This window comes from Stigmatopora argus, chromosome 4, assembly GCF_051989625.1.
Source record: "Stigmatopora argus isolate UIUO_Sarg chromosome 4, RoL_Sarg_1.0, whole genome shotgun sequence".
Classification (NCBI taxonomy): domain Eukaryota; kingdom Metazoa; phylum Chordata; class Actinopteri; order Syngnathiformes; family Syngnathidae; genus Stigmatopora; species Stigmatopora argus.
Genome location: NC_135390.1, coordinates 22337871 through 22356587, shown reverse-complemented (window position 1 = coordinate 22356587; position 18717 = coordinate 22337871). Strand labels below are relative to the sequence as shown.

The following is an 18717-nucleotide window of genomic DNA, read 5'->3' as shown; positions in this document are numbered from 1 at the left end:
CTAATATTCAAATCCAAAGTCAAAGCGCCAACATTCCCTCAATACTCTTGCACTGATACCGTTTTTGCCCCCAAGAGGTCGCTAATGCAACCGAGCCACGTTTATTGGAAAAAAAATACCACATATTTTAATTCTAAATGACTGATTACTTACGTATGTATCGGTCGCCAATCATTAGGAGCGTCCAGTTGTCGAATCCTGTCAGTTCCTTGGCTCAACTTGGAAAGAGCCTTTCGAAGAATTGGTGAGTTGTGATGTGTTTTTGCGTTTGACTGCCCCCTGCAGGCCTGGAGGGGAATGAATGTATATTTTGTAAGTAGAATCTTAGTGCAGTGTTACAATGAGACTAGTTTTCCGCTACTGTGCAATATTAGACAACGTCGAAACCATATTTTTTGAAAACATACACATTCATTTTATATTTTAAATGATGGCATACTTAAACATCGATACCAGCGGGATTGGTCGTGTTTCAACAGGACCATTTTTATACTGATTTTGCGCGATATCGGCCGGTGCCGAAACAGCGGCGATTCCACGTTTTCTGAAAAAATAGACACCTTTCTTTATTTGATCTTATTATCTCTTACTGGCCCGATTCCAATCCTGAGAAACAAAAAAACAGAAACAAAAAGAGGACGCCTGAAGTGAAAGTGAAGACGAAAAAAAAAAATGCAAAAAATCCTGGACTCAAAAGAAAACAGAAAGGAGCGATCCAATGTCTCGATTACTTGCACGTGTACCGACATTACGCCTCTCTCTATTGTGGTTACGAGTTGGCCTGGGCGTCGAAATTGGACGCGCCTGGGAAGGTGAAAATGACCTCGTTTGATCAAACGAAAGAAACAAACAAACACGCACACACACACACACACACAGTACACACCCAAAGAAAATATTTCCGCACTAATCAACTCGAAATGCACGTTGAGTCTTGCAACGTGCAGGTTTACTGTACTTGCTGGAACCTGGTTATTAACTCATTCCAATAGCAAAGTGGGGGTGCTGGAGCCTATCCCAGCTGACTTCAGGCACCAGGCGGGGAAGGACACGCCGAGTTGGAGTCCAGCCAATTGCAGGGCACGAGGAGACAACCAACCAATAAGTACAGACGCTCCCCTACTTACGAACATTCGAGTTCCGAACAACGGTACATACGAACGTGTCTGCAAATTGCGTTTATGTCGAAAAATGTTCGGAAGTTCGATTTTCCTGGTAAGAAAATTGTAATTTCTGTAATTAGAGAGCACCAGCTTCTCATCAAGATAGACTTATTTCTTTTTTCAAATTGAATAATTTGATATTTTGCATTTACAAAGACAGGCATATTAACTTCCTTATGATATTGACCTTAATAATGTGCTTTTGATTCATACAGTATCTCCGAAATACCACTTGAGATGATTTTCTTAAGATTTTCACTACAAAGTAACACATTTGTGCTCCCTATTAAAACTATGAATATGGAGGTGAAAATTGGGAATCAGGGGCGGCGGCTTATACGCGAGAAATTGTCAAATTCAAGCTTTTAAGGCAATTTTAAGGGTGCGGCTTATACGCAAGTAAATACGGTAAATGCAATTGCGCTTGAGGCTAGTTCCTTTTGCCGTCATATTGCTGAACTGAAATGAAAACTGGGAAGAGCTTAGTAAGAGTAAGAAAAAGGTCGTTAACCTCAGTTGACTGCTTTAGGCAACAAAACTTAGTTCAATTTAAACAAAAACAGGAAGCTGTTGATCGGCAGTACGCCTCAAAGCAAAGGTTATTTGGATGAATGACTGATCCTCCATTTTAACATTTGTAAATCAATTGCCATTTACAGCCGAACATTGGAAAGATTTGAAGTCATGTGACATCGGCGTTCCAATAAAAACTAAAAAAAAATTGCGGGGGCGGGACATGTGACGTCCCGCCTATGCAATTGTTTGTTGACATGCCGGAAGGTCAAGACGTTCCTGTTGGACTTCATACGTGCCTCACCTTGAACAGGAAATGTTCTCATTGGCAGATGGCCAGCAAATACGATTGAAATTTTTCTCTGGAAGTCAAAAGAAAATGACATTATAATTAGCACTTATCATAATTATTCTGGGCATTCTTTGCATGACGCCTACTTTTTTCCCCTCTCTCTTCTTCTGCAGGTGTACTTTTGGTTTTCTTTTAGCTTTAAACATAAACAGACAAACTAATTTGCTCACGTGACCTTTGACCCCAGAACGTAATGTGACCTTTAAGCCCCAAAAGGTCGTCAAATGGAATTCATTTGGTATTCAATCAAAGGTATTCAATATTACAAACATATCCTGCAAGTTGAATCATCCCTTTCATCATTCTTGAGTTATCTTGAAAGCACACCAACAAATCCAATTTGGTCCTCTGACCTTTGACCCCAGAATGTAATCACCTCTTCCTTTTCATATTACAAAGATATCCTGCAAATATGATCATCCCTAATTTTATCTCCAGCCCAAACAAATCCAATTTGGTGCAGTTGACCTTTGACCCCAAAATGTAATCACCTCTTCCTTTTCATATTCCAAACATATCCTGCAAAATGTATTATCCCAAATTTTATTCTTAAATTATCTCGAGCCCATACAAATCCAATTTCGTCCTGTGACCTTTGACCCCATATTGCAATCACCTATTCCTTTTGATATTACAAAGATATCCAGCAAATATGATCATCCCTAATTTTACCTTGAGCCCCAACAAATCCAATTTGGCCCAGTGACCTTTGACCCCAGAATGAAATCACCTCCTCAATTTCATTTTCCAAACACACCCTGCAAATTTGATCATCCCTAATTTCATTCTCCTGTTATCTTAAACACATACAAATCCAATTGGGTGCAGTGACCTTTGACCCCAAAATGTAAACCCCTCCTCCTTTTCATATTCCAAACAAACCCTGCAAATTGGACCACCCCTATTTTTCCTTCCCGAGTCATCTCGAGCCCATACAAATCCAATTTGGTCCGGTGACCTTTGACCCCAAAACGTAAACACCTCCTGAATTTCATATGACAAACATATCCTGCAAATTTGCCTTCCAATGTTGACGTCCAGTCAAAAGGTTCCCAAGCATTCCTTGCCGCTAAAGCTCTTGTTTTTACCCGCACGGATCAGCGACTTGGAGCAATTGGCGCCGACTGGTCGCCCGCGGGAAAGGTCCCGGGACCAGACGTCGCCCCTTCGTAAAAGGTCACTCCGGTATGCGTAAACTACAATCCGAATTATTTTGGGACTTTTTATCGCGTGTGAAGATAGGTGGTTTAGAAAAATGAATGAATGATCTTTTTTTTTTAACTTTGTAAATACAAATGAAATAGGGCACAAGCGGTTTTTATTCATGTATTTATTCTGTATTTTTTAATTAAAAAAGCAAAAAAATGGAAATCTACAGCAAAATATATTTTTAGCTTTCTGAACTTTGATGTAAATTTGGCAGACATTTGATCATGACTCGGCGGGCTGCCATTTCATTGTGGGCGGGGCCCCAATGGATTAAATGGGGTGTGTAGACTTTTAAAAGCAGTCTTAAAATCAGAGTTTGCCCTCAGAATGGCCATATTACGTGTTAGCTGATACGGAAGGTACAAACTACGGCTAACGTGAAAGCGTGGAAGAGGCGCTATCTTTATTGCCCGATAAATGAAGATAATGCCTATAAAAATGAATCGGATTGGGCAACCCGAACAGGAAATGCTGGTGTTGCTAAATTCCAACTCGGTAATTAGCATAATTAAAATAAAATAAAAAGGAATTTGCACCAACAATATACATTTCTGATTGATTATTATTGAGAGTGTTATTGTTATGATTGATCTTGTGTAGTTGTTGGACGGACTGGGAGCTGCGTCCAATCCAAACCGGGAGGAGGGTTGGCATCCTTTCAATTGATTCTGTTTAGCTGAGCTCGCAAAAACGAGTCGACGTCCAATTCATCTGAACTGGGAGGGATGGCAGAGAATGAACTTCTCGACCAAATCTGCTAAAAATTCATTTCTAATAGTAGACGTCCAATCCGTTTGAATTGGGGGGCCTGGCTGGCTGGGGTTTCCTCCCACATAACAAAAACAAGCATGCTAGGCTAATCGGATGCTAAACTCTATTTTTGTGGTTCGGGGTTTGTGCATTTTACATTGCTGTTTATATGTGGGCATTTTTGTACTCTTCTAAATTAGATTTTTTGCTGAAATATTACATGAAAGAAGACTTACATTTGTTTTTAAGTGTGTGGGTTTTCTCCGGGTAATCGGATTTCCTCCCACATCCCAAAAAACATGCATGCTAGGCTAGCTGGTTGACCACTCAAAAGTCAAGATTCATGGTGTCGCTCCCAACCTGGCGCCCGTAGTTAGCTGGGATAGGTTCCAGCACCCCCGCGACCTTTGAGAGGCTCAGAAAATGATTAAATTTCCAGGCGGGCGCACCTGTAATCGGTTAAAATCTTGGCGGCCAATCAATGGAAAGCTTTCCGAGAAAACGTTATATCATCATTTGGGTTTTCCCAAATGAACAAAATTGGTCGCTGGCTTTCCAGGAAGTAGAACTTCTCCGTACTTGGACACCTGGCAGTGCGGCCCACTAAAGTGACGACCTTTGCAACTACATTGGATTTAACAGCGGTGGTCCGACGCGTGGCTGTTTGGTTTTAAGGAATTTTGATTAAACTGGTAATACAGCGGGATTAAGATACTTAAAGCGCAGATTATTTATTGCATTGATGAAACACTCCTGATCTGGCAGGTTTTTTTTTGTTTTTTTTTTGTTTTTGACCGGATTATCCGCCCCAGAGCTGTTTTTCCGTAACCTTTTCTTTGTCTGCGGGAAACGCCAAAGCAAAAACAGACGCCGTTTCGCTCCTCTTTGTTGGTATTTTGTTTGGTCTGCGGTTTTAATCCCCCCCCCCCTCGCTCGCCGTCCCCCGTCGGCGTGGTCGTCGTCACTGGCGGGGGAGGATGAAAGACGTGACCCAAATTCCCCAAAAGACAAAACAATGGCGGCGGCGCACTGCTGATTAGTGCCACGCGTGGAAAACGCCCTAGGTGTCCAATTTATTGAGAGTGTGAGGAGCGGCGTTCAATGTTTGGCTTTGGGAAATGGCTTTTCTGTTGGATTTGGTTCACCTCTTGTTGATTTTGAGCTTGTTTTGGGTCACTTCCTGTTGGTTTTGGGTCATTTCCTGTTGATTTGGGGGACATTTCAGATTACTTTTACAATGTTTTCATATCATTTGAGGATTTTGAGCCATTTCCTGTTGATTTTGTGGTATTTCTGGGTCACTTCTGATGATTTCAAGGTTATTTTGCATCGCACTGGCTAGCATGCTAGCTAGTGGGCGTCTTACGGCTTATTAAGGGAGTGACATCGCAACCAGAACTGATGATCATGACTAGCTTTCAAGCTCGGCGCTAGCTAGCTAACACACATTTACAGAACATCAGAACAAGAAGAGAAAAGCGTGCCTACGGCTAACATGCTAGCTAGCAGGCGGCTTACAGCTCATTTTTTGAGCGATGTTGCAACTAAAATGGATGATCATGACTAGCTTTCAAGCACAGTACTAGCTAGCTAACACATGTTGACAAAATAAAAAGACAGCAAAATATAAAAGCATGCCTCTGGCTAGCACGGCGCTAGCTAACTAACATGTTGACAAAATAAAAAGACACCAAAATATAAAAGCATGCCTCTTGCTAGCACGCTAGCACGGCGTTAGCTAAATAACATGTTGACAAAATAAAAAGACAGCAAAATATAAAAGCATGCCTCTTGCTAGCATGCTTGCACGGCGCTGGCTAGCTAACACGTTGACAAAATAACAAGACAGCAACAATATAAAAGGATGCCTCTTGCTAGCATGCTAGCAGAGCGCTAGCTATCTAACACACGTTGACAAAATGACAAAACAGCAAAAAGATAAGAGCACGCTAGCTGGCTAGCATGGTAGCAGCACATTCTGAGTGTGACATCATCTTTCTTTGAGTGGGAAAGGTAAAACAGATGAAAAAGGATGCCTAATTAAGATATAATTTCATCACCAATCCTTTTTTGTCACTTGTTTGCTAGTTTTGGGTGCTTTACAACATTTTACAATCACTTGTCGCATCATTTCATAGCACCTTTAAGCTAACGGTAGCTTTTGAATAGGTGTCCACTGTGCCTGTAAGGGTTAAAACATGTGTTTTTTTCTTCTTGGCGTCCATTTAAAACTTCAACTTCCTGTTGGTTTCCCATCTTGCCAACAAGACACATTTTTGTCTTATGCTGGCATGGCTTTTTTTTACTTCAATGCGGAACCAGAATTACATTAGTGGGTTCATTTTGTGCCGAGTCAGTGCTGGCGGTGAAGGGGGCGGGGCCATGGGCTAATAATTAGCCTGGAGAAATGAGCTCATCTCTTGAACTCGGACGAGTCATCAGATGATGAAGCACAAGAGCTCTCGTCATCCGCTCAGCTGGAAGGACGACGCCGACATGTGAGGCGAGGACGCGTGATTCCATTTTGGGGTCACGCGCCAACTGTCCCCGCAAAATGGCGGCAGAAGCCATTGACGGCGTTCCTTCGTTGGCCCCGCCCGGTCCGAAGGTATCGGACGTCCAAAGCCGTCAATGGCAAGGAAACATGAGACCGTTTTGGGGAGTTTTTAAATTGCTGGTGTCCAAGTGACGGCCCGGGGGCCAGATGCGGACCGTAAAATTGAATCATGCAGGTCGACTATGTTGTCAACATGAAGATTACAGTAATCCCTCGATTATCGCGACTTTATTTATCGCAAATTCACTACTTTCCGATTTTTTTCTGCCAATAATTATTACTTTTTTTTAAAGTTCATAAAAAAATTTGAAAGTCAAACTGAAACTCATAAACTGAAGCCACTCAGCAGTGAAAAAAAAAAAAATTATAATAGGGGTGACCCTACTTTGCGATTTTTCGATTATTGCGGCCATGTCTGGTCTACATTAACTGCGATATTCGAGGGATTACTGTATAGATGATATAGACAATAAAAATTAAATAAATATTTTCATTAAATTAGAAAAAATGAACATTTCCTGTTTCCCCAGGACCCTTTTTTAATGTAAAAAAAACATAGAAAATAAAAATTAAATAAATATTTTCATTAAATTAAAAAAAATGAACATTTCCTATTTCCCCAAGACCCTTTTTTAATGTAAAAAAACCATAAAAATCTAGAAATAAATACAAAAGAATATTCAAATAAATCAAAGATGACAGATTTAGCATTAGACCTTTTATTATTATTTTTTATTCATTTAAAATGGTGTAAAATAAATAGTTATATGCATTTTAAAAAAAATCTAAATAATATTTGCTATTTTGCGGCTTGGTGGACACTGTGGTTAACACATCGGCCTCACAGTTCTGGGGTCGAGGGTTCGATTCCCAGGTGGGTCCTTGCTATGTGAAGTTTGCGTGTTCTCGCGGGGCTTGTGTGGGTTTTCTCCAGGTACTCCGGTTTGCTCCCACGTCCCACAAACATGCATGCTATGCTAATTGTATGCTAAATTGTCCCTAGTTAAGAGCAATTGGTTGTTTGTTTCCCTGGGCCTTACAATTGGCTGGCCACCGTCCAGTTTGCCTGGATGGGCTCCAGCACCCCCACGACCCTTGTGAGGATAAGCGGTTCAGAAAATGAATGAATCAACAAATATAGACACACAAAAGGTGAAGACAGAGCGACGTCAACTTGCTAACCGAGTCGACGCAAACGTATATAGTTGGCGAGAAAGAAACAGGAAGTAGGTCACCTACATGTCACATTTTAAGCGGAAGGTCACCGACTTCAGGTTGCGTTTCAAACGAAAAACCTCAAGACTCGGCGGTTGTCTTTCTCACACAAGCGGTTCCCCAGAGAACAAAGTCTTGTGCTCTTTTCTTACATTTATTTTATATTTATATTTATTTTATATTTGTATATTTATTTTATATATTTATATTTATTTTATATATTTATATGTATATGTGTGTGTATATGTGTGTGCATATGTGTGTGCATATATGTATATATATATATATATATATATATATATATATATATATATATATATATATATATATATATATATATATATATATATATATATATATATATACGTAGATGCACGTATATGCATATATATGTGCAGATATATGCATATATATATATATATATGCATGCATATATATGTGCATATATATATATATGTGCAGATATATGCATATATATATATGCATATATATATATATATATATATATATATATATACATACACATATATAAGCACATATATACATACATACACATATATATATATAAGCACATATATTCATACATACACAAAGATGCTAACAATAGCTACCTACAGTTTTAGCAATAGGAATCAACACCGACCTTATGTGGACAAAAGTTGATGTCTGTAGACAACTTCCGTTTCCATTGATGAAGACGTGACGATTTTAATCTCTTCATTTTATGATTTTTCTCTCCCAATATGACTTGAATGTCTAAACATTACGAGAAAGGGCATTTTTTGTGCTCACTATGTTTACTCCACTTCGCCTAAAACAGACGAACTTGAATCCAAACCACTTCCGGTTCACGTCACGCAAAACATCAACAAAACAATTTATAAATCTCGCAAGATTATCAATTTTTTCTCCAAATATTACTTTAACCTACTATTATTACGCGAAAACAATGTTGAGCTCAAAAAGAAAACTTCTACAAAAAAAATGGAAGCCGTGATGCCAAACAACTTCCGGTTCACGTTACAGGAAAACTAAGCAACAAAATGAGTTGAAACTCATAAATATTACGATTAGAATCTTGTAATCACACAAGATATGACTTAATGTTAGTCATATTTCGATTTTAATCCCATGATATTGCGATTTCGTCATGTTTAAAATGTGTCATACTTTAACTGAAATCTTGTTTTATTTCGATTTTATTCTCGTCATATTTCGATTTTAATTTAGTCATATTTGGATTTTAATCTCATAATATTCAGATTTTGATCTCGTAAATAGTCTTTGGCATTTAACCCTATTTTAGAAAAGTTCACTTCCCAAAATCTGAATACATCACATTGATTTTATTGGTCAGTTCAAACAATAAAAGACCAAAGGTCAGAAAAATGGAGTTGCTTTAAATTTGTCTGCTGTCTAGTTTGCTAATTACTAAAGTACTTTTTTATATTTTTAACCGTGCTTGGGAACAGTTTTGCTTCCCAAAATCTGAACAGCAATTTGCTCAAAATGGATCAATTTTCATCTATTTTGAAGTCCTCGTGAATCTACATGCATGCCATATCTACGATATAAATCATAATAGCGAAGAGGAAGCGGAACAATGGGAAGCGGCGCATTGTTTGGCCTCCGTCAAAAATGATTGACGAGGCTTAGATTGGACGTAGATAACGATAACGCCAAATCCTGAACGCCGAGAAGCTGCAAAACTGGCCTTTCTCAGCAACATTCTACGGTTTAACCGACCGAGGCCTGCGAAAAACATGTCAGCGTTCTTCTCACGCTCGTGGCTCCTCCCACTTTCTCGTCTTTGGCCCCGAACGTGCGGGTCGCTAATCGGGGGGGGGGGGGGGGGGACGCTAGCGACTTCTGGAGTGGATGTAAACAAGCACGAGTGGTCCGTGGTGAGGTCACCGTGTTTTTATTTTTGGTTTTTTTTTTCCCTACCGAGGAAGAACATGCAAAACAAAATGTTCTTTCCAATGGCCAGTGGGCGGGGCTAGCTCAACATTCCCAAGTTACATAAGTAGGCAACGGGAACACCCTCGGCAACATGTCCAGACATTTTTTGGGTTTGGTTTGCGCACTGGAAACACGCCATTTAGCAGGCGGGCTTGGAACGCTCGGTTTTCGGTGCCATTGACGGCTATGGATGTCCAATTTTGACGGGGAGGGAAATTGTCAGGGAGTTGAGCTATTTTAGTTGGGATTATGACGGGTCTGGGGTCAAGGGTTCGATCCCAGGTGGGTGCTTACTGTAAGGGGGATTTTGGGTGTTCTACCCGGGCTTGCGAGGGTTTTCTCTGGGTGGGTGCTACGGTTTCCTCCCACATCCCCAAAAAACATGCATGCTAGGCTAATTGTTTGCTGAACTGACCCTAGCAATGACTGTGATTGGTTGTTTGGATTGGATTGGATAACTTTATTCATCCCGGATTGGGGAAATTTCGTTGTCACAGTAGCAAGAGGGTGAGAATACAGACACAGAAAAAGACATTTTAGACATAGATAGATAGGTAATAAGTGGGTTAATAAATAAATACATGAATAAATATATAAATAAATAAGCGTGTTGCTGAAATATATATATATATAAATATATACACATATATACATATACATATGTGTGTATATGTATGTGTATATATGTATGTGTATATATGTATGTGTATATATGTATATGTGTATATATGTATATGTGTATATATGTATATGTGTATATATGTATATATATATATATATATAAAGGGTGAGAATACAGACACAGAAAAATATATTTTAGACATAAATAGATAGGTAATCAGTAAGTTAATAAATAAATACATGAATACATATATAAATAAGCGTGTTGCTGAAACATATATATACATATATATACATATACATATATATATATATATATATATATATATATATATATATATATAGAGAGAGAGAGAGAGAGATACATACATATACATACATATATATAAGCACACATATACATACACATAGATGTACTACATGCATGCATATGGTAGGTCTTAACACTCAGCCATTTGTTTTGTTAAAGAGCCTGACAGCTGATGGGAGTAAGGATCTCCTCCTGCGATTGGCCAGCCACCTGAAGTCGGCTGGGATAGGCTCCAGCACCCCCCGCGACCCTTGTGAAAACAAGCCCTTCAGCAAATGAATGAATAGTTGTGATTAGTTCTTTTTAGTTGGTGGACTTTTTCCTCTTTTTCTTCTGCAAGTTGGTTTCAATTGTGTGAAGATAAAGAGACGTGATGATAAAAACGGGCTGAAAATATGATTCTATTTTAAAATCCGATGAGCGATGCCGATGGTCGTTGACTCCGCCCCCGCGACCCGAGCCTAAAAATGAACTCCAAGCATTTTTAGCCGCGTGACGGCGTCCATGTCGGCGCCAGAAAGCCGATCTAAGACGTGAAGCGACTATTAAAAGCGCCGCTAAATTTACGTCTGTGTTTATGTTTCACCAGAAGCTCGGGAGGGACAAACACGGCCGCCGCTAAACCTCGTAAAAGCGCCGACGGCAAACTTCCGCCAGTCCACTTACGAGTGGTTAGCGCATTGGGCCTCGCAGCTCTGGGGTCGAGGGTTCGATTCCCAGGTGCGTCCTCACTGTAGTGTGGACTTTGCATGGTCTAACTGGGTCTCAGTGGGTTTTCTCTGGGTCTCCGCTTTCCTGCGACATCCCAAAAACATGCATGCTAAGCTAATTGTATGCTAAATTGTTCCTGGCCATGAGCATGATTGGTTGTTTGTCTCCTCGTGCCCTGCGATTGGCTGGCTACCCATAGGTTGCCCCTTGGATAGACTCCAGCACCCCTCCCGCGTTGATATGAGCCATAAGTCACTTTCCCAAGAAAATAGAAGCTGTAAAATATGGAAATATAGTATATTTCACGTGTCAAAGTGGCGGCCCGGGAGCCAAATCTGGACCGCCGCATGATTTTGTGTGGCCGGGGAAAGTAAATGATGAGTGCCTTGTGACTTTCTGTTTTAGGATCAAATTCAAATGAAGAGAATAGATGAATATTTAATATCCTGATTTTCCCTTTTTAAAATCAATAATTGTCATTTTTTAATCCATTTTTTTCTGTGTTTTTAGTTCAAAAATCATTTTGTAAAATCTAAAAATACATTTTAAAAAACCCAAATAAACATTGTTTTAGATCTATAAAAAACGGAATATTCAGGGCTTTTAATCCAGTTCTTTTAATCAATTTATAAAAATAAAAAAATCTAAATATTATATCTAAAATGGTCCGGCCCACATGAAATCAAGTTGACGTTAAAGCGGCCCGCCAACCAACCCGAGTCTGACACCCCTTGTATGTTTGAAATGCACCCTTCCACCATTTTGAATGATTACCCCAACGAAATGGAGCACTCCGAGTTGTTGTGTAAATAAAGCGTGGCATTTACAAAACCGCAGAGTGCCAACTTTTATCGTCTTTATCGGTGCCAGGCTGGGCCAAGTTCTCAGTAAAAGCAGCTGAGCGCCCGCCCGCCTTTGCGATAAACTCGTTTCCGGGAATCGGAGGGGGGTTCTAAAAAAGAGAAAGATAAAATAGATGGCGGTGGGAGAGAACGGGGGGGGGTTCAGGGACGGCGGATCAAATTACGGCCAGTTGAAACCGCAGCCGGCCGCTTTTGCGTGGGAAACGACGAAAAAATAGCAAGTTAGCAGCAAGTGATAAAGGACGCTAGTATATCAAAGTTGTTGTTTTTTGGGGGGGTTTCGTTGTTTTTTTTGTGGTGGGCGATCATGTCTGGGGGAACAAAATGAACTCATCGACTGCGATTGACGGCGCCAGGCGTCCAATCCGTTTGGACTGGGAGACGTAACGTCGAAGAGACTCCAATAAACAACAAGTTTGGTCATTTTAAAAGGAAGTTTGGTCATTCAAAAAGGATTGGATGCCCCGTCGAGACCGTTAAAGCCTGATCGAGCAATAGGAAGTTACCCAAGTCCAGCAGGAAGTGGCTCAGAAATTCTACGAAATCGACAGGAAGGGGAGCGAAGTCAACGAGTGATGCGGAAATATTGTACATTGAAAAAGTTTTGAGACAAAATTGAAAGGAAATGACCTCAACATCATTAAGGAATGACTGGGAAATAGCAGAAAATAAACAGGAAGTGACCCCAAACCAACAAAAATTGCAAAAAAAGTTCCGAAATGTCATAAAAACAAAGAGGAAGTGAAAACAAAATAAAACGGAATGGACCTAAATCAACAGCAGTGACCTAAAGTGACTTTAAAATGATCAAACCGGAAGTGAATGAAAAACAACAGGAAGTGACCAACAAAAACACAAACTGGGCAAGAAATGGGAGGAGCCAATGAAGGAAATGGGAGGAGCCAATGAAGGAAGGTTTATTGGCTATAGACCGACCGTATCGGACGACTAGCGCCGTCAATGGCGGCCATTTTTCAGAAAGTGGCCCACCGAGTGAAAAGTTTGGGCGCGCCTGCCCTAAAAAAGGGTGCTAGAGTCAACCCTGTTTCTCGATGGGGCTGGGCTTTCAAGTCAATGCACCGAAAAACCAGTTTAAGCTGGAAGACAATGAACGGCTGGCTGGATCACAATGTCAAGTATGCGTTGCGGCGCAACCGCCTACGCACCCCCGCGCGCGCCGCTCCCCTCCCAGCACTTCCTGTTAGCTTCTCTGCTCTTCTGGTTTGAATTCCTCGCCAGACCGCGGAAATTACACACACAAAAAAAGCTTGCTAAATTTGGTCTTAGTCAACAAAGTGCTTGAAAGCTTGCCGGCTTTGGAAAATTCCCAAAATCAAGATCAAATAGGCCTTATTTTGGAGATTAAATTAGCAGATGGGCTTCCTTTTGCGTCCGATTGGTCCTTTCCAGTTCAAATGGTTTGGACGTTTATCGCCGTCGATGGCGGGGAATCAGCTCTTAAAGGGCCAGCTGTTCATTTCATTATTTTGACAGCTGTTTTTGCTTCGTTTTTGGGGGCGAAATCCAAAAATGTGGAGTTTTATGACCCTCAAATCGAGTTTTTAAATGACAAAATCGCAATTTAAAATGGTTTTTAATTTGAAAGAATTCCTAAAGTATTCAATTTTAATGTAAACAATCTGGCAATGATTCCAAATAGCCGTTTAAAAATATTTATTTAAAATATGAATTTGTTTTGGAAATATTCCTATATTTAGATACAATTTGCTTCTTCGCCCTTGTGTGGCTTTTCTCTAGGTACTCCAGTTTCTTCACATGCTAAGCTAGCTGTTTGTACATGCCAAGCTAGCCGTTTGTACATGCCAAGCTAGCCATTTGTACATGCTAAGCTAACCGTTTGTACATGCTAAGCTAGCCGTTTGAACATGCTAAGCTAGCCGTTTGTACATGCTAAGCCAGCCGTTTGTACATGCCAAGCTAGCTGTTTGTACATGCCAAGCTAGCTCTTTGTACATGTCAAGCTAGCTGTTTGTACATGCTAAGCTAGCTGTTTGTACATGCTAAATTGCCCAGATAGTCGTCATCTTGGTGCACTGCGATTGGCTGGCAAGCCATTTAGAGGTCGTGTGGTTGGCTGGGATCGGCTCCAGCACCCCCACGAGCCTATATGAGGATAAGCGGTACGGAACATGAATTATTTTTACTTTAGTAAAAAGGATAAGGCTGGTTTTATAGTGAGTATAACAAAAAAATGAAAGGTTAAATTTTAGAACCCACACCCAAATTAGTTTTGATTTTAGAACCACCCACGACATCGCCGAAGTTACGAGTAGAATTAGCGCAACACGCCACAACACGAGCGGCGCTAAGTCGTCACTCTGCGGTTCAAAAATACCCAGACGGAATGGTCCGGGAAGGCGTGGGTGGGAGGTGTTTATTACCCATTGAACAGATCGTCGTTTCCAAATGAGTCACTTCCGCTTGGGTCGGGCCTTCTTTAAGATAAGATAAGGGATCTGGAATGCGTCAGTGGCAAGATAAGAGTCTTTCAAAAGCTGAGCAACCATGATAAAAGGAACATTTGACATCGTCATCGTACTTTGTCCAAATTTCAGAGATTTTTAAAATGTTTCGCCAAGTTTCAGGTTTCGTCACAAAAGCTTTCCGGACGGGCGAGTTTAGCGCCATCGTAAATTTCACGATGAAATTCCAAAACGTCAAAAAGCGATAAGTTTTGGTTTTGCTTGGGTGGTTGCCAGAGTTTTTGAACTTTGGATGCCATCGACGTCCAATTCGGACCAATTTTTAATTTAATTTTTGCTAGCATCAACGGTGGGGCAATAAGTTTTGGTTTTGCACAGTTTTTGAACTTTGGATGCCATTTACAGCAATAGACGTCCAATTTGGACCAAAAAAAAATTTAAATTTCATTTTTGCTAGCATCAACGGTGAGGCAATAAGTTAGCATATGCTACTACTACCTTCAAAAGTATCGGAAAAGTCATTTTTTTATCATAGTCGTCACGGCAATAGACGTCCAATTCAGACCAATTTTTTTTTGTAATGTAATTTTTGCTAGCATCAACGGTGGGGCAATATGTTTTGGTTTTGCAGTTTTTGAACTTTGGATGCCATTGACAGGAATAGACGTCCAATTCGGACCAAAAAAATTTTAATTTAATTTTTGCTAGCATCAATGGTGAGGCAATAAGTTTTGGTTTTGCAGTTTTTGAACTTTGGATGCCATTGACGGCAATAGACGTCCAATTTTGACCAATTTTTTTTTAATTTAATTTTTGCTAGCATCAACGGTGGGGCAATAAGTTTTGGTTTTGCAGTTTTTGAACTTTGGATGCCTTTTACAGCAATAGACGTCCAATTTGGACCAAAAAAAAATTTAAATTTCATTTTTGCTAGCATCAACGGTGAGGCAATAAGTTAGCACTTGCTACTACTACCTTAAAAAGTATCGGAAAAGTCATTTTTTTATCATAGTCGTCACGGAGTTGTGGTTTTTAAATTTTTGGGCGGACTCGAAAGATTTCTAAGAAACTGCCTGGCGGTTAAAACAGGAAGTAGAGAGCAACAAACCAACTTCTGCTTTAAAAGAAAATCCCCAAACAGAAATACAAACCAATTTAAACATTTTTTTATTTAACATGGATTCGTATTAACAACAAAACAACGTTTTTCATGGCCAACTGGACCGATTCCAGCACAGAGTTCTCACCCTCACGTTAGACTCCTCCTCCTGGCCCCGCCCTCGTTTTTTTGTAATAACGTCCTTCGTACCCGGGCCGGTCCTCGCGCGAGACCGGAAGATCCGGTCCTTCCCGAATTTCGCCGATCCGACCGGAAACGGCGCGCCACATTTTTTTTTTCCGTCGGGGAAAAATGTCCTTTAAATCCCCGCTGCAAAAAGTTTCAAAAATACTTCAGCCTGGTGCACAAAGGGGCTGAAAAATGTTGATTTTTTTTCATTTAATAGAAAAATAAATTTCTTCCGAAGTGAAACGATTGCAAAGCGAGCCGCGTTCGTCTCCATCTTTCAGTCCGAGGAAACGAGTTGACGTAAAATTCTCCAGCGTCAACTTCGTTCGGGGCGCGCCCCAAAAAATAATAGCGACTAGTGTCCGTCAAAAATTTACCGGATCAACATGGCGAGCGTGGCGCCGATCCCGGCCACCCCGGCGAAGGCCATCAACGCGCTCCTCAATGTCGATTCTGGGTCCACTTCCCGGAAAAATTCCACAAATCCGTCCTAAGGGGGCGGAGAAAAAACCCAAAGGGATTAGCTTGTTTTTTTATAGCGTTACGCAACGGTCATGACGGTCAGCCGTGAGTCACTAATCTTACCCAAGAGTTATTTTTCAGCAACCAGTTGCGCTGGTACGAGACCAGGTAGGACGAGATCTCCTCGGCCACCAGGTCCACGCAGTGGACCCGGTCTTTGTCTTTCAAGTACTGGGACACCACGGCCCCGAAGGCCACCAGGCTGACCACCCGGCCCCAGTTGGTGGTTCCGTCAGAGAACAGGCTCTTGGCTACGTCGCCCACGAAGCCCACGTTGTCCCCTCGGTCGTCCAGGGACAATTTGTTGATGATACCTTGAGTCAAAAAATAATAAAAATCGGGCCCAGTTAGGCAAAGTGACCCAAAATGGCCGATTTTGGCACGTACGGTCTCTCTGTTGTCATTCCTCGAAAGTCAAGATTTAATAGCGGCTAGCTTCACTTGGTATTTGTTGTTAAACGTTTGGTGTTTTTACCCACGATGGATAATAAAATGGTAATGTTTGTTATGATGAACCGCGTACATAAAAGGCTGTTTGTTTCCAATACATCTACTCTTAGAATTGTTCCAGTTTGGAATATGTAAACATTGAAAGCTGTGCTTCACCTTCTAATTAGTCTTTTGGACAGCGGCCATTTTTTACTCATAAAAATACTTTAACCTTTGAGACACTTACATGGGCGTCGCATTATGAGTCATGAAGACGCCGTTTTATGATTTGCAATAGAAATAGATATATTTTCCATTTATCGTGAGCGTACTTTTTCATAAATACATTTACAAATGCATAAAATATGAAAATAAAAACATTTTCTAGCCCCTAAAAAGCACTCAAGTCGACTTAATTTACATACTTCACTGTTTAACTGTCAACAATAAATGACTAATTCCTTTAAACTTAACTGAAAGCTCATCTTTGAGTGCCAGTGACGTCACGAGACGTCAAATTTTAAGGGTTAACGCTTGCTCACTCGTTGAAATATGACCATATTATGCCTGCATAACGACCATATGCTTGCCTCACATGGTTATTTTAATGTTTGCTGACTACTCCCTAAGTCAACAAACGGGCCATTTTCCAAAAGCTTCCCATTTTGCAATAGCACACACGTCATTTCTACAAAAACGACAACTCTTTTCGCTGACGTTTCAAGTCTTTTATTGTCCATAAAAGCTGCACAAGCCTTAAAAAATGGCACAACTCGTTTTTTAAAATGTTATCAAGTCCAAGTTCCACGAATAAATGTGTCCAATTTGACGAAATGCAACGTTCGGGAACGAGACGTTTGAGCCTTAAGGCACGTAGCCATTTCCTGGTTAGGGTAAAAAAAACATGGCGGACGGGTTCAAGTAGCTCGACGTAACTTGCGTAGAAAGAAATACTAAAAAAAAACAGGAATAAAGAGCCACTCACCATTGTATTTATACTTGTGCTTCTCTAACAAGATCGCCACTGCCCTTTTCATGGTCTTGTGTTTGCGGTTTTCGTTCCAACGAGCCGTCGACAGTCCGTTAAATTCGCGAAGAAAGTGGCTAATGAGGAGCCTGGTCTCGGCGTCCAAGGCATCATTTCCGCCATCGTGCTCTTCCTCCATGGTCGGCGTCCCGACTGCGGAACCTTGGCTGTCCTCCTCGTCGCTGCTTCGGCGGTGCGAAGAGGCGAAAGCACCCTTGGGGGGTATATCCAACTCGCTGGGTCGCTGTTTGGCTGCTCCCCCGCTCCCGTTGACGGCGTCCAAGGTCGCTGTGGGCCGCTGGATCTGCGGCGACGAGGCGGCGGCAGCAACGGCGCAGTGAAATAAGCCGTCCGCGACTCCATTTTGAGATAACAAGGTCTGCATTTGACTCTGTATTGAACTCATCTTGAAGGTTGCTTTTTCTTTTACAATATGAATTATGGGTGGGGAAAAAAAACGTCAGAACTAAACAAAAAGAAATGGCTTAAGCATCACATAACTGTCCGTGAAAGCGTCCGGACGTGGACTGCATGGCAGGGAGGAAAGAGGGAGTGGTGTATTTATAAATGCGTTGACGTCACGTGACGTCAATTCCAAGAAGGATTGGATTGGATAACTTTATTCATCCCGTATTCGGGAAATTTCATTGTCACAGTGACCCGAGGGTGAGGATGTAGAAATAGGAAAGGCATTTTAGACATAAATAGATAGGTAATAAGTAGTTAATAAATTAATGAATGCATGAATAAATATGTAAATAAATAAGCGTGTTGCTGAAAT

The 18717-nt window shown here is 40.9% G+C and overlaps 2 protein-coding genes across 2 annotated transcripts in view; both read right to left on the bottom strand.

Moving 5' to 3' along the window:
- The window catches only part of tmod4 (tropomodulin 4 (muscle)), a 30176-nt gene extending 21417 nt beyond the window's left edge, over positions 1-8759 (bottom strand). The window contains exons 1-2 of the mRNA XM_077598281.1: positions 8403-8759; positions 154-287 (exon numbers count right to left, since the gene is read on the bottom strand). Coding sequence (XP_077454407.1) covers positions 154-287; positions 8403-8480 — 212 coding nt within the window. The 5' untranslated portion in view covers positions 8481-8759. The remainder of the gene's footprint in view (positions 1-153; positions 288-8402) is intronic.
- A 7061-nt stretch (positions 8760-15820) lies between these two features.
- Positions 15821-18488, bottom strand: mcl1b (MCL1 apoptosis regulator, BCL2 family member b). The gene is made up of 3 exons (XM_077599342.1): positions 17895-18488; positions 16544-16794; positions 15821-16448 (listed from the first exon to the last, which is right to left on the bottom strand). The coding sequence occupies exons 1-3, from the start codon at positions 18340-18342 to the stop codon at positions 16332-16334; spliced, it is 816 nt and encodes a 271-aa protein (XP_077455468.1). The 5' UTR covers positions 18343-18488; the 3' UTR covers positions 15821-16331.
- Positions 18489-18717: the final 229 nt, after the last annotated feature.

What these genes read in the sequence shown, in the direction of transcription:
- mcl1b (XM_077599342.1), bottom strand. Translation starts at nt 18,342, where the DNA reads ATGAGTTCAATACAGAGTCAAATGCAGACCTTGTTATCTCAAAATGGA. An exon ending in GCACAAGTATAAATACAATG is followed by an intron (nt 16,795 to 17,894) that starts GTGAGTGGCTCT and finishes TTTTGACTCAAG; the next exon opens with GTATCATCAACAAATTGTCC. An exon ending in TGCTGAAAAATAACTCTTGG is followed by an intron (nt 16,449 to 16,543) that starts GTAAGATTAGTG and finishes CCGCCCCCTTAG; the next exon opens with GACGGATTTGTGGAATTTTT.